Source organism: Maniola hyperantus, chromosome 4 (genome assembly GCF_902806685.2).
Source record: "Maniola hyperantus chromosome 4, iAphHyp1.2, whole genome shotgun sequence".
Classification (NCBI taxonomy): domain Eukaryota; kingdom Metazoa; phylum Arthropoda; class Insecta; order Lepidoptera; family Nymphalidae; genus Maniola; species Maniola hyperantus.
The window spans coordinates 8,196,659-8,209,033 of record NC_048539.1 but is presented as its reverse complement, the minus strand read 5'-3'; the positions used below and the strand labels follow the sequence as shown (position 1 = coordinate 8,209,033).

General features: G+C 36.9%; 1 protein-coding gene and 1 non-coding gene across 2 annotated transcripts in view; one reads left to right on the top strand and one right to left on the bottom strand.

Annotated features, from left to right (window-relative positions):
• Nucleotides 1-12,375, top strand: part of LOC117997051 (EF-hand domain-containing protein 1-like) — a 55,436-nt gene that overhangs the window by 26,400 nt on the left and 16,661 nt on the right. The window contains exons 4-6 of the mRNA XM_034985227.2: nt 2,223-2,386; nt 8,120-8,216; nt 10,294-10,381. Coding sequence (XP_034841118.1) covers nt 2,223-2,386; nt 8,120-8,216; nt 10,294-10,381 — 349 coding nt within the window. The remainder of the gene's footprint in view (nt 1-2,222; nt 2,387-8,119; nt 8,217-10,293; nt 10,382-12,375) is intronic.
• TRNAN-GUU (transfer RNA asparagine (anticodon GUU)) lies at nt 1,600-1,673 on the bottom strand. The gene has a single exon. It is a non-coding gene; the product is annotated as a tRNA-Asn (tRNA).

The following is a 12,375-nucleotide window of genomic DNA, read 5'->3' as shown; positions in this document are numbered from 1 at the left end:
TTAAAAGGGTCTTATTTGTTTTTAAATTATTTACATTGAGAATATATTTTAATAAGGTAATAGAATACCCAAGGCTGAAGAAATATGAAATTCCGTTGAAATTCAGCTTTAGCCCTGCTTAGTAACAAGATAGGATTATTAAACGCCTATCGTGCGGTTAGTGGCAGCTGTGTTCTCATGTAACATTGCTTTACAATCCACTCAAGTTATGTACTCTGCATACCATCATCATCATCATCATTATGTACCAATAGATCATAGACGTCCACTGCTGGACGTAGGTCTCTTGAAGATATTTCCATACGCCACGGTTGTGTGGGTCTTCATCGACCTCCATGCAGGCCCTGCACAGAGGACTGTCGGTGACCGAAAAGGTATTTGCTTAGTGGGCTACGCCCTGTTATGAGTCCCGCCACCTTCCTAAGTTTACCTCTATCCAGGAGTAGTTTGTTAATTTGTCGATTGTTAGGGTTCGTGGTTGTTAGAAAAAGCTAGGTAGCCTATGAATTGCCTATTTTTTTTTGATTTCACGTCGCCCATAGCCTAATATTTGACATTTCGTCGATTCAAGATCAAACCGAGAGTTTCCCCAAAGTGCTGAAGTATAAGTGGGTATTGCCAGAGTGAACAAGCACTCTGGCAATACCCACGTACACTTCCGCAAATAAATCTACAAGCCAAGTGTAATGCAACTAATGTCGCGCAACATTTTCCTCAATTGTTGCTTAGTTAAGACATGGCCTCAACAACCGTGTCTTTCATAATGAAAACAAAATTAATTCTATTTATTTCTTGTCTAATAGGTACGAGCAGATAGTGTCTGTAATTTTCACAGCTATCAGCTGTGTATCGTGGCGTAGCGTGGGTTTAGATTGCCCTGTGATTGCCTTATCGAATGGTTCCGTGCAAACATCGACGCGGTATACAAATTGCTGCGAACGTATAACCTAGATTAGATGTTAAGGATTTGATTTGTTGTACGGTTAGAGTGAAGAAAGCCCACCGAAGAGTTTTTTACACTATCTATAGAATACATATGCATAAGATACAAGTTAGCCCTTAGGTGGTAAGTCACGATGCAGCCTAAGATGGAAGCGGGTAGACCTGGGAGGGGTATGGCAGTTTTTTATTAAATCCATACACGCCTTATCAGTCTCTGCACGGCATTGTACTGGAACACTAAATCGCTTGGCGCTACGGCTTTGCCAGTAGGGTGATAACTAGCCACGGCCGAAACCTCCCACCAGACAAATTATATTTCCACAACTCTACGAACTATCTCTTATCATTGATCCAATGATTTTCATAGCCCTTTAATTGTTAGGATTCCAACACTTTAATCGATTTTGATGAAATTTGGTACAGAGTTAGCTTACATCCCGGGGACGGACAAAGGCTACTTTTTATCCCGGAAAATCAAAAAATTCCCATGAGATTCTTAAAGGCCCATCAGCCTAGGTACGGAGCTTACATCCCGGGGATGGACGTAGGCGACTTTTTATCCTGGAAAATCAAAGAACTCCCACGGAATTTAAAAAAAAATTAAATCCACGCAGACGAAGTCGCAGGAATCATCTAGCATTCACTTAACAAAAAATTCGCCCCCGGGTGGGCTTGAACCACCAACCTTTCGGTTAACAGCCGAACGCGCTAGCCAATTGCGCCACGGAGGCACTTGAAGTATTGTATCAATTTATTTACTTATCAACAATTTTTACCAACACCTTGCCTTTTTTCACACATTATTATTTATCATGAAATCTAACAACATAGTTTTTTTTTTAATATTAATAAACTTAGCATCAGATAAACATAAAATAGCTTCAGATTCGTCGTCATTGTTCGTCTTATTCGATGGTCCACTATTGGATATCTCTTATAGATTTGCAGATTTGATATCGTGTGTACACCTGTACCTGGACAAAAAAAAACAGATTTATAATATGTGCTGTGCTAATGAGAGGGTACTTTACAGTTTGGGGCCGCCAATCAAACACCTTGCGACCCCGACGACGTCTATCAGTCCTCTGTGTTCTCAGCCACCTCGTCGTCAATTCGTTGAAATGTGTAGATGATTCTGGGTTTCTACGCATCTCCCCATTTCTGCTTTGATTACGTAGAGAAACTCTAAGCATGGCTTATTATAATCACTATAGATTATTATCTTTTCAGCATAATTTACTTTTATAGACACGTTTTTATAATGTCTTTAATCTCCTCAGGAATGGTTAGAATCCCAAGGCGTAGAACTCTCGAAAGAAGAGGATTTGCCCGTGGATTCTTATACTCAAAAAGAGCGCTGGAAAACAATACAGCCGCCCAAAAGAAAGCAGTCTCACGCCGATACTTTGCGAAGGTTCCTGGAATATGACGGAAAAGTCCTAACGTAAGTACTTATTTCTTTAAATTATAAGTATAAAAAAAATAAAAGTCTTGACTCTCCTACTGACTGACTCAGTTTGACGACCTCCCTGGTGCAGTGGTAAGCGCTGTGGTCTTATTAGTGGGAGGTCCCGGGTTCGATTCTTGGCAGGTATTTGGAATTTTATTATTTCTAAATTTCTGGTCTGGTCTGGTGGGACGCTTCGGCCGTGGCTAGTTACCACCCTATCAGCAAAGCCGTGCCGCCAAGCGATTTAGCGTTCCGGTACGATGCCGTGTAGAAACCAAAGGGCATGGGTTTATTAAAAACTGCCATACCCCTTCCAGGTTAGCCCGCTTCCATCTTAGACTGCATCGTCACTTACCACCAGGTGAGATTGCAGTCAAGAGCTAACTTGTATCTGAATAAAAAAATTAAAAAAATCATCAAGGCCCAGCCAAATCTTTGGTCCTAGAAAACTGATATTTTGTATACAGGTTTTCCTTTAAAATTTGACAAGGAATATAAGGCCGGATTTTTCCAAATTCCCAAATCTATGGAAAATTATACCTACTAAATGATGATAAATAAAAGGATGATTAGGGAAATGTCTATAGTTTTTTGCCTTAAGGCAATGGGCACTAGGCAAGACACAGACTAGAAATGATAATATTGTTTCATTCATACAAAACTATACAACTTATCCTTCATGAATCCACCTACTTGTCTAGCTTATTTCATATGTCTGTAATATATTCAGTTTGCCCGAAGTATGTTCCCGCATTTCATGAATATTGTTCGGTAAATTCAGTAGGGTTATTACTTACCTATTAGATATGAATTATGAGCTTTGATAACGAGAACATCTGGATGAAAAATCACGGGTGCGTGGAATTTTAGCAAGATTTATTGCATTATAATACAATACTTAGATATCAAATTGTTAGATATTAAACTTCACTGTACTCATCGAAGAAAGAGCTTGAACCTCGCACCCCCGACTATTCCTTGTTCTCTGCCTATTATAATGTGAGTTGTGTGTGACTGTATGTTACCTTTTTAAAGATGAACGACTGAATCGATCTTAGCCCCACAGAAAAAAAGAAGTTCGAAAGGACCTCAATAATTTCACGTGGATGAAGTTGCGGGCAACAGTTAGTATTAAACTAAAGCACAGAATACCTGTGTCAATAAAGTCATCCAATAATTTCAAGCAATCCAATTATTACTTGCCGATATCTATTCGTGCACGCCAGGCTACGTACAGACGGCAATATTTTTCCCGTAGATGTTGTTTACGAGATTTTAAGATTTTGACAGCTGAAAATACTTATATTAAACTGGCTTATGCCTGCGACTTCATCCGCCTGGACTCCACAAATTTCAAACCCCTATTTCGCCCCCTTAGGGGTTGAGTTTTCAAAAATCATTTCTTAGCGGATGCCTACGTCATAATAGCTATCTGTGTGCCAAATTTCAGCCCGATCCGTCTAGTAGTTTGAGCTGTGCGTTGATAGATCAGTCAGTCAGTCAGTCACCTTTTCCTTCCACCTCCTTTTCACCTCCACGAAGACGACACGCAGTCGTGCTTAATTGAATGAAAATGGTCGTTTTGTGAACGACTGTCTCGTATACGGTGAAAACGTATACGTGAAAAAATCGAATCGAGTAGCCGCAGTGTGAACGTAGCCTTAAATTTGCAAATTGCAGTAACTTGCAAGTTGTAGTGAACGTTAGTCGAGCTGTTTGGTGTTCCACATAATTTGGCAGCGAAGAGTCAGGTGTCTAGATGCACTACGATTTTCTGAATCTCTAACATAATCAAACTGTATGCAACTCGAACTTAATTCAAGTTGGAATACAATTTATAACTTTCTCGGGCTACGTAACCCAGGTACATTATGTTCACAGTTATTGTGTTAAGTTAATATTATGCAAGAACATGATTACAACTTTAAGATAATCTTACTTGACACTTTTTAGGGTTCCGTACCTCAAAAATAAATCCTTACAGGATCACTTTGTTGTGTGTCTGTCTGTCAAGAAACCTATAGGGTACTTCCCGTTGACCTAGAATCATGAAATTTGGCAGGTAAGTAGGTCTTATAGCACACGTAAGAGGAAAAATCCGAAAACTGTGAATTTGTGGTTCTAAAAAATTAAAATGTGTTCATTGACAAATAATTAGAATTTTCAATTTTCAAAGTAAGATTGATATTATACCAAGTGGGGTATCATATGGAAGGACTCTACCTGTACATTCTAAAACAGATTTTTATTTATTATTATGCATTATAGTTTTTGATTTATCGTGCAAATATGGAAAAATACGACTGTTGTACGGAACCCTCTGAAGGGTTACTTATTTCACTACGTAGCTGTTAACGCGATAGGATTGAGTTTTGCTCGTTTCCACTGGAGAGTGTGATTTTAAATAAAAGACGCGTGCACTCTCTTTGAAATTTTAATTGTCACTGGGATGATGCAATAATGCAATGAAAACTTGCACCTTATATATAATACTCTTTTACAACCTCATATTATATTTAGACAGTAGCCCTAAAAATCCCAGTGCCTTTGCCAACTCCTATACCTACGATTGTCAATATTCTCTATACTATACTATACCGGAATCGTATAGATAGGTAGCGGGTAGTAGGTACAAGGCTTGTGTCCAGTGTCCACCGATTTGAACTACTTACATTTTTTGCGGGAACACGCAGGCAAGAGCGGCGCACTTCCTACCACGATATTAGACTAGAGGACAGTGTTAGTACTATTATATATTCTGTGACAGTGTTACGTAAATTTTATGAGGGATAGCTAGAGTTATGCAATGCCAAAATATTCTTGATAAACAAAAAGACACCGAAATGAGAGGACTTTAGAAAGTTTAGAAAGTAGTAGAATAATTGATTTAATCAATTTTATTTTAAATCCCGTGGCACCTGATACATTGCAGACAGACACACTCTTGCATTTATAATATTAAGTAGCTTGTATTGTACGCGACAGGTCGAGATGGCAATGGTGTATGAGGCGTGGGGACGCCCAGTAGGTACATCCGCGTATGTCACCCGCGCTCGCCCACACCGGGTTAATGCGGGGGCTGTGCGTGTGTGTGGGGCGTCCCCACCCTGATTGTCGCGTACTATAGGTATAGTGTGGAGTGTGGACTAACAATCCACCCGCGGCATCATTCGCGTGGGAATCCCGTGAATATTTCGAAAAGTCTGGCCTTATTTCTCGTCTGCATTTCAGCTTTCTAGGTGCAAGGGTTTGGCTAGAGACACAAACGTTAGTCTTTCATTGACAGATAAACTCCGTAAGTTCGTGTGCCTTCTCATTATAACTGAGAGATATTTTCTTTCCGTAATTTAACAAACTTTATCCATAAATCCAACGAAAATAGCTCCACTAGAATATCAGCATTTACACCACTGTTATATAAATGTCATATTCCTTCATACGATGTGTAAGCTGTCTCGTGAGAACGCGCGCTGGCTTGCTCAGTTATTATGATCCATAAACGTACCTATACCTCTTCAAAGGCTGTAATCCACTGAAGTACCGAATCGACTATGTATTTGGTTATTTATGTGTAACTAGCTTAATGCCCGCGTCTTTGTCCGCGTGGATTTGGAACCGTAAACCGTAAACCAACAAACCAACAGACGAACTCACTTTCGCATTTATAACGTGGGTAGTGATAACATGATTAGTGATAATATGGGTAGGATATTTGAACTCCTTGGTGCAACGGTAAGCGCTGTCGTACGGGTTCGACTCCCGACAGGGGCAATTTTGGAATTTATAATTATTTATTAACTTTCTCTGGTCGGATCTAGAGCTTCGAGCGTGGCTTTCTAGACTGTATTATCACTTACCACAAGGTAATAACGCAGTCAACAGCAAACATGCCATCGATTAAAAAAAAATAGTAAGTGTGGTGTCCGTACACAGACGCCACTCTGTCATATTTCCTTGCCAAGTAAAGTCAACCGAGCGAATTTCCCTCGCCGCTCGTGGCAGTTAATGACTGCCTCAACACCATATTGTGTTTACGAATATTAGGTCTGTGTGCTTAGTAAGAGATTTCACATGGCAATGATAGAATTCGAGAATCGAAATGCTGACGATACGAGACGAGATGTCAATGTAAAATGGACTAATAGAGAAGAGAGCCAGCGCTTGCCAGACCTTCGTTATTTTATAAAAGCTGAAAGTTTCTCTGCATTTATTGTTGCCAACACTGGGAGGTACGATCATCATCGTGGTAGCCCCCTGCCAGACACCCTTAAACTGGCGTCTGGCAGGGGATTTCCACGATCCAAAATGTCTGGCAATGGATGACGTAATTTCCAGTACTCGTTCGAAGAAAATGTAAAAAAAATTGACTACACTTTGACGTAAGATTTTTTACACCTTTATTTTTTATTTCCCAAAGCCACCATGATCCAAACTTCATAGTCGCTGATCGTTCCAGTGTTGGGGACAATACGCAGAGGTGCCAATGAGGTGCCATTGTGCAAGTCTAGACGATTCGCGCAGCTAAAGCTAATTGGCACCGGCACCAAAAAGTATTATTATGGAACTATATTAACTCTTGTATACCTACATAATATATTCGGTAATAAATTAAATTATTTTTCAGTTTTTAGTGTTTGTGTATCGAAGTCGGTTTTTATTTTTTTTGTATTTTTTTTTAAATCATTAAGTATGCGGTTTCTTGTACAGATTTTCGAAAATTCAGTTAGCAAAAAAAACAAAAAGAGAAAATTCTTCAATTAATCCTTACTTTTATACTAAAATGCGAAAGTATGTCTTTCTGTCTGCTAATTCGACCCCGGGCATGCACCTCCAACTTTTCGGAGTTATGCGCGTTTTTTTAAGCAGTTACTCGTAAATACACTTGCTTTGACGGGACGGAAACCATCATGAGGAAACCTTCGTGCCTGAGAGTTCTCCATAATGTTTTTAAAGGCACACTTTTGAGAACATTACATACCACATCATTATTAAAGTACGAAACTGGTTTTCATAATTAGCTCGAGTTATAAAAGTTTCGTTTTACAACCGATTCAAAATTCATATCATAATAATGGATGTGAAAAATGGGTGGGTCGTTCAAGGGTGTCCTGAAAGTAATATATTATGAATAGCGAGGGTTGTGCAGGGCCACGTGATTTATTAAATAACCAGCACTTGTACGGTAGAGTTAATAATACCTACGCCATTTTACTTAGTAAAATAGGTAAAAAAACCAATTCAATTATTTTATTAAAATAAAGACTACTTCAACAAAAAATAGATTGAATTACAGGGTCTTACGACTAGAATCATGATCATTAAACCTTCGCCGCCTTACTACGGAGCACTGATCTCCACTCAGAATGAAAAAGGTCTGACCATAATCTTCGGATTAGCAGACTTCACACACCTTTGAGAAATGAGAACATTATGGCGAACTCTCAGGCATGAAGGATTTCTCACGATGTTTTCATTCAACGTTAAAACAAGGATAGGTACTAATTGTTCAAAACGCATATAGCTCCAAAAGTTAAGGTGCGTGCCCGGGATCATGGCCTGGACCTCCCGACTAAGAGGTCGTCTAGGACATCTTAATTCACTAGGGTGTCACCCATACTGGTTTATACTTCTAATGAATAATGCCGACGGACGTGTTATCCTAGGCACAAGGTTAATCCACAAAGTTTATTATATCTATATCAAACATATTTTCTAATATTCACCCAGGTTCAACGTTGCATGGGACAACCGAGACGCGGAGTTTGGCGAGCTCACGGAATACAAAATGTTCTACTTTTTACAAGACGATACAGTCGCTATTAAGGTAATCCACATTTTATTTTTAAAAAGACTTTACGGCGTATTATAGCCATAGGTAGAATTAAAACATTAAGTGTAAGGCCTAAAGTACAGTGTGCGAATTGCGATCACGAAGCTTCGCAGCACAATATAAGACTATTCGATCGTAAACTAAAAACTTGATTTACGGATGAAATTAATAAAGAAATCTATCTGCAATCTGTCGACAACTTACTAGGCAATATTGCTACTCATTTTTTTTTAAAAAACTCTGTTAAACAATTTTTGACATAATAATATAGCAATGTTGCTAAATCGCTTATCAACAGATTACGGATATGATTGATTTTATTATTAATTTTGGCCGCAGTAGTATGATCCAAATCCAAATAACCAAATTCGATCGTCTGCGAGGTTAGACTAGTTTATAATAATATCATTGTATAAAATTTACATTCTAGCAAGGTAATCTTAAAGGTAACTATTTAGGAATGTGATAATAATTCAAACTTTGAATAGACTTTTATAATAATATGATGTTGAAATAGTTGAAATACCTAATTGATTGTAATTCTGAGGCAAATAATGTAAGTACGTACCCACAATAGCTAGAAGGATATTAATTTTGAGTCGATGCGTCGATTAGTGAATTCGCCATCATTTCGTTATTTTTACAGTGGGTAAGTAAAGTTTTGAGTGTAATTTAAAATCAGTCTGTGTGGTTTAGCCTTAATAGTAAGCTATTTTCTTGAACAAACGAAAATGGACTTTCATGTCGTGCTTTAAAATTAAAATTTGCATAACGAAACATAAATGCACCCTTATTATTTATCAGGCTTTAATCTTTTCCTTACATTTTTTGCAACGTCACGTATACTATCGGGTTTTAAAAATATGAGGTATTAGCGTTACTTTATCGAAGTTTTTTTATGAAAGAAATATTAAACTACGAGTAAATTAATAGAAAATGCCTTTGCAGCTAAATACGGGTTTTAAAACTTTTTAAACAGTAAGCTTGTTGCATTCGAATATAGTATTAACATTTGTACTGTCTACCTACATATTATGTACGTCTATAAGAACTTAGATAGATGGACTTACACAGAGTAGGTAATTACGTAATTGGACAGTAGATTCTTGTCCAATTAGGGAGAATCCATACATTTTGAGATCTCACTCGCCATTATAGCTCTATATTGTGTCAACAGTCATGTCAAAATATAAAGTAAGGATACCTATAATCCTATGTAAGTACCTATAATCCTTAATCTATGTGTCAAAATTAGATTTTAGTCCTTATTTTAAAGACTTACCGTACTTTTGACATGACAGTTGACAGTGAAACAGAGCTAAAATGGCGAGTAAGATCTCAAAATGTACGCACTATATCTACCAATCGTTTTATTTAACGTTGCTCATTTTCTCACAAACTTAACTGTAAGATGAGCACTAACTTTTTGTATCTGAAACACCCGATATGATAACTTTACTTGAGATTTAAAATTATCGTGGTCAAGACACATGCACAGCAATCTATAGGTAGTATAGTAGTAGTATCTATAGGTGTATATATTGAATCAAGACACAAAAAAAGATAATTAAAATCGTTAACACTTCCTTCTACCTTGTTACCATAAAGTTGTACGCCCATTAAAGCGACGATAAAAAGCTTTTAAAAAGATGGTAGGTAGTGTAAACTTCCCCTCTGAATTTCTAAAAGTTCAGGCTTGTAGGAAATCGAAGAGATGAATATATTTTATCCGACGGAGTTTGGCAGCGGGGCGCGGTGCTCTGTTTACGAAGTTTTGCTATAATATCTAATATTGCTGTGAGTTTACGTCCTAATTAAGATTTACTACTATGCGTGGAATTTTGCTAAAATCGTAACATGTTTCAACCCTGTTTTAGTTGTAGGTATAACTGTAGGTATATGGTTTGATTTAACGTTACATTCTTAACGCCTTACTACGTAGTACTATGCCGCTGCTATTGACGTTACTTACTGGTAATGTTGAACGAAATGTTTTAGTAGTTTTAATGTTAAATTAAATAGGCAACGGCAACAGCCCTTCAAAATAAATGTGTTTATCAAATATTCACAGGAGCTTCATGACGGTAAAGGTGGTAAAGATCCTTTCCCTATGCTGCTCAAGAAAAGGAAATTGCCTAAGAAATGGAAAGAACGACCGGGTGAGTGAGAAAATTTGATTTAATATTTAATCAGAAGAAGACAAAAGAAAAATGCAATGGTAGTCTCGTGCCAAATGAATTTCATTATTTTTTTTAGCTTTAATTAAACGGCCAAATATTAATTATCGTGCTTAACTTTGATTGTAAAGGAATTTTCATCAAAGATTTTTATAGAAAACCAACATGTCTCCAGGTTGTCTAGTGTGTGTGTGTGTGTTGTCTACAACATGTGTCTAGGTTTGTTGAAAAACACATAGGAAAATTTTGTTATCCCGGAATCATAATTAAGTATCCAAAGTCCATCAACCGTCACCAGGATGCAAGCTATCACTCGGCCCATTACAATCAGTTGAGCAGTTAAAGCGTAAAGTAGAAATACATTAACAAAACAGACCCACTATCGTAGTTTTATTTTAATATTAAGAACTAGTTACGATTTCTCTGGTAGGTACTAAATAAGAGGGACTTAAGGAAAAAGAAACGAATACATTTACAAAGTTTGAGTAAAACTCACTGGGGAAATCTTAAGAGGATCCTCAGTTACTCTTAATCTTGTCGGTAAATAACCTGGAGGGCGCAACATGACATCAAAATTTCACAGCTTAATCGTTCTATTAATATGAGACTGTGATAGCTCAAATATTAATATTCCTGTTTTCCTGTTAATCACGGGATTTATCTTCCAAACTATCTTAAACGTCTCATTTGCAACTTTCTTAGGTACTTATCCTCTTTTAACACAATTTTAAACTTGTGTAGGTAAAGGCAAGTCTAGTGTGTGTTATCGGTTTTTCAAACAAACATCACGGGTTTTTGGCACAATTCGCAAACATTTGATCGACACTCACCGAACGTGTTGGATTAATTTGAACTCCACCGTTCTTTTTCTAAAAAGCAGCCCGCAAAAAGTGTTTTTGAGGTTTTATCGTCATAAAAAATTAAAATTTTTAAAAACTTATTTCTAAAGAACAATGCTACGTACGACCTAAATTTTTAGTTACTTACAGTTTAATTTTACATATCAATTTTTTTTAGATAGGTAAGTTAGTAAATCAGCTTTTCTTAATTCACATCTTTTTTATCGATTACTCACAAACTATTTTTTGTAATAAGTCACTTTTTAGAAAAAATACGGCAAAAATGGAAACTATTGTACTGGACTTGGTATTATGTAGGTACACTAGGCAAACCTTCGTTCGTTAATCGGCAATGACGGTAACATTATATTTGCATTGGTAATTTAAGCCATTTGCGCACTAAATGACCAGAAGTTAACGTAGGCAGATAAGAGCAATTCATAATTAACATACCTAATTGTATTTAATGTAAGTGCAACGAATTGCAAAATCGAAATGCGATCCAAAGTTTTAAACGCGTGAATGGAAGCAGTAATGCAAGTTAACTAAATTGGATCTTGATTCTCGATACGTTACATAGCTGCTACTGCTCTATATAACATACAAGAGGGATTAAAGAACAAATCCGGTTTGTCAGTGCCACTGTTAAACGAATATTGAAAAGCAAGATAAAATCAATGCATTAATTTGCAATCGGTTTTTTTTTCTAGATAAAGTTTTATTTTCAATTCAATAGAAATGGAATAAAAAGTAGGTATACTTATTTAGTCTTGATCATTTGCATTCTTTAGCTGCATGACGTAAGAGCTCCGTCAAAAGTCAAACATTTCTGAGATTCGCCCGTACAAATAGACAGACAGACAAACCGAAAGGTAGTCTTTTATAGATGTAGGCAATGTACAAAACAAAATAAATGTATAATATAACAACGTACAGCTACGTTGTTATATTATACACTTATTTTGTTTAAATTACCATTATATTATGACCTTTTAACAAAAGGCAGTAATATCGAAATCACTGACGGACATTTCATTTATTTGTATGATTGCAAATTTTGGACATCGTAATATTTTATTACCACCCAATTTGAATATGTCGCAACCAAATTTCATGTTCTGTTTGCGAGATAGTTCT